Source organism: Camelina sativa, chromosome 8 (genome assembly GCF_030686135.1).
Source record: "Camelina sativa cultivar CO46 ecotype springtype chromosome 8, ASM3068613v1".
NCBI lineage: Eukaryota > Viridiplantae > Streptophyta > Magnoliopsida > Brassicales > Brassicaceae > Camelina > Camelina sativa.
In genome coordinates this window covers 14015238-14025561 of record NC_141887.1, presented here as the reverse complement: position 1 = coordinate 14025561, position 10324 = coordinate 14015238, and the positions used below count along the sequence as shown (strand labels likewise).

Sequence of the window (10324 nt, the reverse complement as noted above, 5' to 3'; positions counted from 1 at the left end):
TGTAATTAAACTACATTTTTATTTAACCAATTAACTTCCATAGAAGGTAATATGTCAATATGTTTCAACTTCGTGATTATGAAATTTCTATTTATAATCAGAAAATATATATTTTTATAAGCTATTCACGAAAATATACAGTACTTAATAATTATGCTAATCGATAGAAGTATGAAGGTTGTACTTATCTCGATAAAGATGTGACGAAGACACCATATGTGAATCAGTATTTGCTTAGTCCTTCCACTCATGTTGCAACAGAAAACTTTAGCTCGATCTGAGTGGTCGGCGTATTATTTAGTATTTACTCCATCCTTTGCACTTACTCCTTCCTTATATTAAAGGATGGGTGTATAACAAAGAAGCATAAGTCAACGTGAAAGCATGAAAGAAACATTAAACTTCATAACTTAAATGGATAAAATGTTAAAAAAATCTCCAACTTTCAAATTATACAAAAAAAAAAAAAAAAGCATAAACTTTTGAAATCTCATTTAAATTACCAAGTTTTTGTTAACTTTTAAAAAAATACGTAACTTTTGTTGACTAGGCTATTTAAGACACAACTAAGGCTGGGCAGGATATTATCCATTCCGGTTCAAGTAAACGGGTATAGAAAAATAAAACACATTGGATATTTTTGGATATATGGATTTGGTTCGGTTTGGGTACTATCGGGTTCGGGTCAGTTTGGGTTACAAATTTTAGAACCCGATTAGTACCCGAACTACCGGGTACCCGAAGAAATATAATTAAAATTAATTAAATTTAAATAAATTTAGTTAAATTTTGACTTATGTGACAAAAAATATTTTTGATATTTTGATTATTTTTGATATTTAGATATAAAACTAAATGAAATATTTAAAATTATAATCATAATTTTGGGATAATTGTATTATATTAATGATACATATTATAAATATGTTTATATGTCCAGGTTTAATGGGTACCCAAGCGGGTATCGAATATTACCCGACCCTAACCCGAACCCACGGGTATTAGAAAATAGAACCCAATAGAGTTTTATAGGCAAACCCGTACCCAACTCGAACCCGGTTTTTCGGGTCGGGTTCCGGGTTGGGTATTCGTGTACGGTTTTTATGCCCAGGCATAGGCACGACGTTAAATTTTCAGTTAAATAACGATGACATGGTCAACTTCCGTCAGAATCACCGTTAAACCAAAACGACATCATTTTCGTTAGAAGAATAAGTCAAAAACATTTCAGCCCAGCAAGAATCAAACTGCCTACCTTTAAACCACATAACCACCTCTCTACCATTGAGCCACAATAACATTTCTATATATCATTACAAACAGAATTATATTTATACGTAAACAATCGATTATATGTAATGTATTTATAATATATATGTCATCATATCATTAATTTATATATATATATATATATATTAACGTTTTAGAATATAGTATATACAAAATATATAAAATATAAAGAGCAAAAACTAATATAACTTTTTTCTTTGCTATATATATATATTTTATTATTAAATACTAAATAAAAAATATAATTCATAGTGTGCATATATTTAAATTAATATCTTATTTATCAGGAAACAGAGTGTAAATTTTAAATGTGGCTCAATGGTAAAGAGGTGGTTATGAGTCATAAAGGTAGGTAGTTCGATTCTTGCTGGTCCCAAATTTTTTTGTCTTATTTTAATGAAAACGACGACGTTTTGGTTTAACGGAGATTCTAACGGAAGTTAATCCCGTCATCGTTGTTTAACTGAAAATTTAACGTCGTGCCTTAAATGGCCTAATCAACGAAAGTTACCTATTTTTTAACAAAGTCAATAAAAACTTGATGATTTAAACGACATTTCAGAAATTGATGCTTTTTTTGACCACGATTTGAAAGTTGGGGATTTTTTTGATATTTTTCTCTAACTTAAATCATCGGTTTGCGAATTTACTAAACCAATGATTCTTTAATTAAAAAGCATCTTAAGGTAGGCGTTGAAACATGAGATTAAACAAACAATAATGTATAGATCTTAATAATAAAACAACTGAGCACTAGTGACTAAATCATCAATCGATTCCCATAATATATGTTACAATTTTACCATGAATATATTGATAAGCTGTAAGTAATATGGTGAATAATAGCACTTAGCTCGACTGTGTGTTTTCGGAGATGGGGACGCAGACACCGAACTATGACATGTCGGCTAAGGATTTTGGTGGGAAAATCTCATAGCATATGACCGATTGTTTCCTATCATATATTAAAGTATGAGTCATTATTCATTAGACATCAAACACTAGTATATACATTAATAAGCAAGTGATGATTATTAATATATTATATATGAACAATCAGGTGATTATTACTATCAAATTTATAATCACCGATCACCTAAACCGACTCGAAAGCAAGGACCAAATAATACAATAAAATTTATAAAGCAATAACCATATCAGACGTGTTATAACCAATAAAATATTAAGTGCTAACAAACAGATCTCCTTGTCAAGCTATAATAAAACACACGTATCCAATAATTCAAGCATGAATAATTATAATTCCTTACACACGTTAGACGGTAACTAATGGTCTATAATGAGCATCCACTAAATCATTTGTAACACTTTTAATAATTTAGTAATTTATTCCTCCCGTATTATATATTATTAATAAGTCAAAGTATCACATTAGTTTATATACTTTCTAACCAACTTTGTAAATATTCTCATAATTATATAATAGAATTTTATATCAATTAATACCATAGTTATAGGAGGTAATACCCGCAAACCAAAAATTGAAATTTTAGTTAAGGTGTCGACCGACACTACTTGTGGTATCGGTCGACACCATTTATGGATAGTTTAATCAGTTCGATTTTATTCATTTGGTTTGCGTGGTTGGTTTAGGGAAAACTCTAGTCTCGAGTTTAATAGGTAGAACTCGATTTCCTTCGTCTCTTTAGCTGTTTTTGAGAAAGAAACAGAGAGAAAGAGGAGAAAAGTGTTCTTGAGGTTTTTGGGAGAGTTTGTGAGATTTCTTGACTGTTTTTGAGATATTTGTTCCTGTTTTTGGGAGAGTTTGTGTTATCTAAACTAGATTTCGGAATTAAAAGTTTGCTATTGTTTATATGCCGACATTCTCTCCATTTAAACATTAAATGCTCAAAATTTTATTTTATAAAAAAATTAAATACAAATCGTATATCCAACTGTTTTAAAGAAGCGTCCACATCCTTTTATACGGGTCAATCAATCAAATTCTTTAAAGATCCGCATGTTTTTGATCTGGATCCTATATTTTTTTTTTATAATTTTGACGGCCAAGATCAAAGTGAAGCAATGGTGCAGATTAAAGAAAAAGATCTGAAATATCATAACTAGGTCAATAGGATCCGTGCGTTTATCCGTTTACCCAGCTAAGATAATGATGATTTTACCATTCTTGCAAAATAATTAATTTGTTTGATTTCAATGGCACACCCTTCTAATTTTTTACAAAATTAATGTTTGTTTATAATTGTGTTTACGATTCATATATAGGAGGGATGTCCTCCTAACTGGTTCTTCATCTTCAACAATTCCATCACAATCCCCCTAACTCTAGAAGATAGACCAATTAATACAGTCTATTGCACCATAAAATGTTTCACCAAACATGTTGGCTCTTAGATTTTAATGGAGAAAGTACCTTCTGCTGAACAATCTGAACCTCCTCTAACAATACTATCTACATAACTAGCGGGTTCTACTATTACATTTTCTAATTTAGATTGTATCTAACGTTTTGACTTTCAAATCATAGTACCTCACTTCACGCAAAGCTTCATACTCCGCGTTGGCTCATTTCTATCCTGGAGACATGTTCCTGACTCCTTGATATGGGCTGCAAACGCATCAATTTAAGGTCGTCCCTACTCAACATCTTTAAGAAAGAAAATAAAAGAATTAAGCTTTGGTGTTGGCACAATGCAAAAGTAGGTTGAAGAACAAACAACTGTTGGTCTCTCTTTTAAACGATTTGGAGAGAAAAACTCAATAGTCAACCTTTTGCTCCTTTATAGATGAGATTGGTAGGTGTTAGAACAGATGTGAGCGAGATAATTGGAAAACGTAAAGATCATGACACAGATTTAACATGGTTCACCAACACTTTCTGTTGGCTACGTCCACGGGCAAAGAGACATATTTGAAAAATACTTAGGTTCACCTCCTCTCCTCTTAACCAATCAGAATGTTCTACCTAATATTTCATTTTAAAAAGAAATCAAAATTAAATTAAAAAGCAAAACAAATTAAGGAAACAAATTCTGTATACTTTTATTTAAGAAAAAATAAATATTGGTTTAGTTTAGATTTTACAATTAAACGAGGTTATATATTGGTTTGGGTTTATAAATGAGAATTATGGTTTAGATTTACAATTAAAATAAAACTATATGTCGGTTTGAGTTTACAAATGAGGTGGTTAGGGTTTAGATTTGTAAATTAGAACAAAATTATGTGTCGGTTTGGGTTTACAAATAAGGTGATTAGAGTTTAGATTTACTTATATGTCGGTTTGGGTTTACAAATGAAGTGGTTAGGGTTTAGTTTTTTTTACAATTAAAACGAAATTATATGTCATTTTGGGTTTACAAATGAGGTGGTTAGGGTTTAGATTTTACAATTAGAACGAACTATATGTTGGTTTGAGTTTACAAGTGAGATGATTAGGGTTTAGATTTTACAATTAGAACAAAATTATATGTTAGTTTGGGTTAACAAATGAGATGGTTAATGTTTATATTTTACAATTAGAATGAAATTATATGTCGGTTTGGGTTTACAAATGAGATGTTAGGGTTTAGATTTTACAATTAGTATGAAATTATATATCGGTTTGGATTTATAAAAGAGTGGTTTAAGTTTTTAATTTTATAATAATATATACAGATTTTATTTCCTTACATTATAAGAGGGTGAATGAAGAGGTTCACGGCTAGGGGAACCAAATATTGTTTCAGATTTTATTACCGGAGAAAGTACAAAATTTTCAGAATACATGGAGGCTAGATTAACAAGAATACTAGGTACTATCCCGCGGTAAACCGCGGGCTAAACTTTTTTCTGATGAAAATTTGCAATAATTTATTTTGTTATTATGTTATTTATAATGGTTTGTGATTAAAAATTTGTTGCTTATATTATAATTATTGTATTTTAAAAATGTTTATTGAAAACCTGTCAATAAAACATTTGCATGTAATGAATAAAATTGTTTAAACCTTTGTCAATTCAACGAAATCCTTGCTATAGTTGTGAAGTAAGTAAAAAGATATAACTAACATGTAAAAAAAGAGCAATTAAATCTTATTTGTTAATTTTTTTAAGTATGAATTAGTTTTGATTCTAATAGATTTTTATTTTATTTTTTACAATTTATTTTATTTGATGTGTCCCTTATTTTTGTTTTTTTAATTAGTTATATTTATTTAAGTCTTAATTAAGTTTTTCTAATGACAATTGAATGTAATTTTTTACACATTTTAAGATTAGTTTTATTTGTACTTCCCAATTAATATAGTAGGATATGTAAAAACTCAACTTAAGCCTAACCTGATTGGACCTAAATTCATGGGACCAATCTAATTCAAGTAGGGTTATAGACTTATATATAGTTAAATTCTTATTAATTACTTCTAAATATTTAACAATACTATTTCTTTGAGACCCATGCTTTCAGGCACATGCCGCGTCCTCTCACCTCTGTTTGGTCTTGGGCCAAGCCTTTTGCTAATTTCTTGACGTTGTTGTGATAGAATATAACATATCGATTACAAAAGAAAACATACACACGGGACAATGTCTTGTCGGAGTAAACTATATATGAGCTCAAGGAGGTGTTTTTGTGTATCAAAAAGTACACTAAAGCTTCAAAATCTAAAGATCACCTGCAGAAGGGATGTCGTCGACAGTTAGATCCACGCCATCATCCGGTAACTCAGATTCGAGTGGTCCTAGTATCCCGTCAGAACTCAGTGTCAGTCCGCTCTGCTCAAACACACAAAACCATGAATTTATTATCCTCCACGACCTTAAAGCTTCTATGGTTATCTTCGGTTAAACAAATCAACATATCGAAAAGAACAGCATAATTTTCGAAATCCAATAACTCAGTTGTGGTGATAAGATAAAATGAAAAGTATCTTAGATACTAAACATGTACGCCAATCTTTAGAGCTTGATTGCAATAAGAAATCAATAAGAATGGATAAACAAGATCAGAGAAGTGGGTACTAATACCTCCGGTTGGAAACGAAGCATGTCAGCACGAGCCATAGCTTCTGCTTGCGCGATTCTCTGTCTGAATGTCTGAGCCATCTCCTCAGCCTTGGGAGAGCAGGAAAGTGGCGATATTTGAGACAAAAGAGAAAAATCGGGAAAGTATATCAATGAAAATAGAGTTACCTTCTCAAAAACAAGTTTTGGGTTGCGAATCATATCACCAGGTGTTGGCTCCAGCTTCTTTGTGGAGAGACTTACTCTTCCTCTGTCACGGTCATGGCTCAATATCATAACCTATACATTATGAGTTAGGGACTGTTGTTTTAACATCTGAAATAAAAATCTTAAGAATATCAGTGAAGGACCTTCAATGTGTCACCAGGCTGAAGAACAGTTGCGATATCTGAGACACGGTCATGACTGATCTGACTGACATGAAGAAGCCCGTTTATTCCACCAATGTCAATGAAGGCACCATATGGTTTCAAGCTCTGAACAACTCCAAGGACCACAGATCCAATTCCAAGCTGAGCCTGGCTGTCTGCTACAGCTTTACGGTTGCTGAGGACAAGCTTTGTTTGTTCCTCATCAACCTCCACAAACTTGAGAGGTATTTCTTTTTCAAGAAGCTCTTCAGCTGCTGCTTTCTGGCCAAAAAAAAAATGTAGAAAAAAAAAACACATCTAATATATCAAGGATTCAAGATTGTGTGTTTGACGAAAAAAATATATCAGGTTGTGTGTTGTCTTAAAATCAACAAAGAATCCGTGTTGACAAAACCTGCTTATTGATAACCCTTCCTTAAAATCTTAACAGTTGTGAGACAATACTAACCGATGAAATCTGAGAAAATGGCACAAATCCACGAAGACCTTCCACAAGAGCGACCAATCCACCTTTGTTGGCACCAATAACCTAGGCATATAATCCAATTGCTAAGATTAAAACCAGAAAAGAAAAAAAAGAAACAACAAGAGTAGCAAAAGTAGGATACAAACGTACCTTAGCCTTGACAATAACATCCTCAGCCTGAAGCTGCCTGCATCGTTCCCAAGCAAGTTCGTATTGAATATTCCTTAAGCTCAATAGCAAACTGTCATCACTTTCATTTTCACCAATGATGACAAACTCTTCCACCATACCAGGGACAATACCGGCTTCTTCCACATGCTTAATTCTATGTATGCACGCTTGTTCTACTGACAAGTAAGCCGATGATTTTGCAGAAATGTCAACTAATGCACCATTTGCATCAGTCTTGAACACTGTTCCTTTTACCTAACACAACATCATTGACCACAAATGAGATACGCAAGTTCTACAGAACCAACATTTTCATATATAACACAAGGCGAATTTTTTTATTAAAAAAAAAAAGAAAAAGAAAAAGAGATTAGACCAACCCTAGTGCCGATTTCGGAATTGAAGTCGTATTGTTCAATAGCAGCTGCGAAATCATCGACAGTGAAAGCAACACCTTCCATAGGAGCAGTTCTGCAGCGTTCATAAGCATCTTCGAACATCTTCTTCAGCTCGAGACGCTCTTTTGTTTGACCGCTTGACATCGCTACAGCGGCGACAATAGTCGGAGAAACGGAGGTGGATTTGTTCTGCGGAAAGTTCTTGGAAGCTCTCCTCGATAACCTAGAAGAGGAAGAGAGTGGAGAACACATCAACCCCGTGAATTGCTGAGCCAAAGACGCCATTGTTGAGTCTCACTCACTCACCGAGATAATTTTTATCTCTTCTTCTTCTATGGCTCCTGCGTTTTATCGTTGGGTTTTAGATAAGGGAAGATACAAAAACAATTAGAGATGATGATCTGGATTGAAACTACGTGCCGTCTTTTAGTCTTCTAAACAGCATGATTTGGATTAAACTACATGCCGTCTTTTAGTTATCTAAACAGCGTGACGTTAGAAAACCTGGCAAACTCTAACCCTAGATTTCGAGTCTCAAACCCAACCATATTGGTCTTGAAAACTGAGAGATTGTGCAATTGGGTCTGGATTTGTGCATTTGAATACGGTTTAATTGCTTTATAATGTCTTATTCTTGTAGATGTCGGTATCAGATAAAAACAGTGCTTTGGGTGAAGAAGATGAAGTTAGAGAAACAGAAATTTATGTGAGAAAGAAAAGAACAACTCACGATCAAAAAGTACTGGTCCTCCTAAAATAGCAAAGAAGAAGAAGAAGCATATTCATAGGGCTGAGATTTGGCAACATATTTTTTGAGAAAGATGATGTTGAAGGTTTAAGTTATTCTCAGTATTGTAACCAAGAGATTGGTTGTGATAGTAAGTTACATGGTACAAGCTCCATGAAGAATCATCTCGTGAGATGCAAGTTGTATAAGGCATATCACGAGCGTGGTAGTCAGAAAGTTTTGGGAGGTGATACTGGTGGTTCAGTTGTTGCAGTTAAGCATGATAAAACTCTGTTTAGGAGGTAAGTGAATGAGATGATTGTTTTGTCTGAGTTACCATTTGCATTTGTGGAATCAGAAGGCTTTAGGAGGTTATGTGCAAACATTCTTCCAATGTACACGGATATTAGGAGGACCAGTAGGTTTTTATCGTTAACCGTGTACATTAAAAGCATGTTTGCACAAAATCTCCTAAAGCCTTCTGATTCTACAACTGCTTGCAGCTACATGGTGGTGTCTACTCATTGGATTGATAATAACTAGGATTTACAGAAAATGAACATCTGGTTCAAGCTTGTGACAGATCATAAAGGAGACACCAATGGTGAGCTTCTTACTGCATGTCCACAAGAATGTGGCATTGAAAAGGTATTCACAGTCACAGTGGATAACGCTAAAGGGAATGATAAGGCACTTAGGCTATTCACATATGCTTACAAGATGATGGGGCCAGATGCATTAGTCAGAGATGGTTCAATGATGCATATGCGTTGTTTTGCGCATATACTGAACTTGATAGTCAGAGATGGTCTAGCAAAGGTAAATGAGAGCATTGTGGGCATTATAAATGCAATCAGGTATGTAAGGTCATCAGGGGACAGATTGAAATCATTTCAGTTGAGGGTTGAAACAGGTAAATGCAGTAGAGGAAACTTGTCTTTAGACTGTGTGACTAGGTGGAACTCCACATATCTCATGTTGACTGTTGCATTGAAATATAGGGTTGCTTTTGAGAAGTTACTTGCAGAGGACAAGATCTATAATGATTACTTCGGCGACAAAGAAGAAGAAGAAGGCACTGAGCGTAAAAGGAAAATGTTTGGACCTCCAACTTCAGAAGGTTGGGATGAAGTGCAAAGGTGATATGCATATATTTTACCATGTTTCACCATAGTTTATTTACACCTTTTGCATGACTTAATAGCTAGTTTTGTCATCATTGTGTAGTTTATGGTCTATTTGTACATTAGAGTAGGATTTTCATTGCATTTACATTGTTTCATGTTTAGACAGGTGATTTGGACCCCAAGGAGCATGGAATTGAGCTGAAGAGGAGTAGAGTGCAACCACTGAAGCAGACAGAGGCTGAAACAAGAAGAAAACCAAGGTTTAGAGGCCACTCGACCACCACACCCGAAGACACTCGACCATGTGCTGCTGAGGGACTCAACCAGTGAAGAAATAGAAGAAAAACCACTCGACCATATGCACTCGACCGTGCGTGGTCGAGCACATCAAACCGCCTCTCTACTTTGTCTGTAAGCTAAATTAGGGCTCCCCTCTTATCCTATAAATATCTCTTGTACCCCATGGCCGCCCACAAGTCATAATAGGTCAAAAAACACATCAGCAGCCACCAAAAACCTAGTTTTTACCCCGTTTGAGTTTTTAGCATTTGTTTACATCATTTGCCACTTATGTTCTTGTTTATCTCCAGATTTTCATACTTTGTAAGTTCTATAACTTTCTGGGTATTGAGAATCTGAGTTTGTTTCTTTATAGAAAGTTGTAGATCTTTATCTCATCTTTCTCATCATGTTAGTTTCATTAATTTTTGGGTTTGAGTTTATCATTGTCATGTCTTGTTCATCTGAGTAGTGAGTTAGGATTCTAGAGATGGATTAGGCTGGTTTAG

General features: G+C 33.9%; 1 protein-coding gene across 5 annotated transcripts; it reads right to left on the bottom strand.

The window, feature by feature from the left end:
- Positions 1 to 1977: 1977 nt before the first annotated feature.
- On the bottom strand, positions 1978 to 8410 carry LOC104707141 (small ribosomal subunit protein bS1c). Of its 5 annotated transcripts, none has more exons than XR_015564604.1 (9): positions 7665 to 8078; positions 7264 to 7539; positions 7096 to 7176; positions 6627 to 6908; positions 6445 to 6555; positions 6280 to 6366; positions 5928 to 6027; positions 3803 to 3919; positions 1978 to 2245 (listed from the first exon to the last, which is right to left on the bottom strand). XR_015564604.1 is itself a non-coding variant. In XM_087463258.1 (9 exons), exons 1-8 carry the CDS (start codon positions 7965 to 7967, stop codon positions 3804 to 3806), a joined length of 1317 nt encoding a protein of 438 aa, XP_087319384.1. In that variant the 5' UTR covers positions 7968 to 8078; the 3' UTR covers positions 1978 to 2245; position 3803. The 5 variants fall into 5 exon arrangements, 4 of the variants coding, with proteins under 4 accessions (XP_087319384.1, XP_087319385.1, XP_087319386.1 ...); XM_087463258.1 differs by having other exon boundaries at positions 3803 to 3880; XM_087463259.1 differs by lacking the exon at positions 3803 to 3919.
- Positions 8411 to 10324: the final 1914 nt, after the last annotated feature.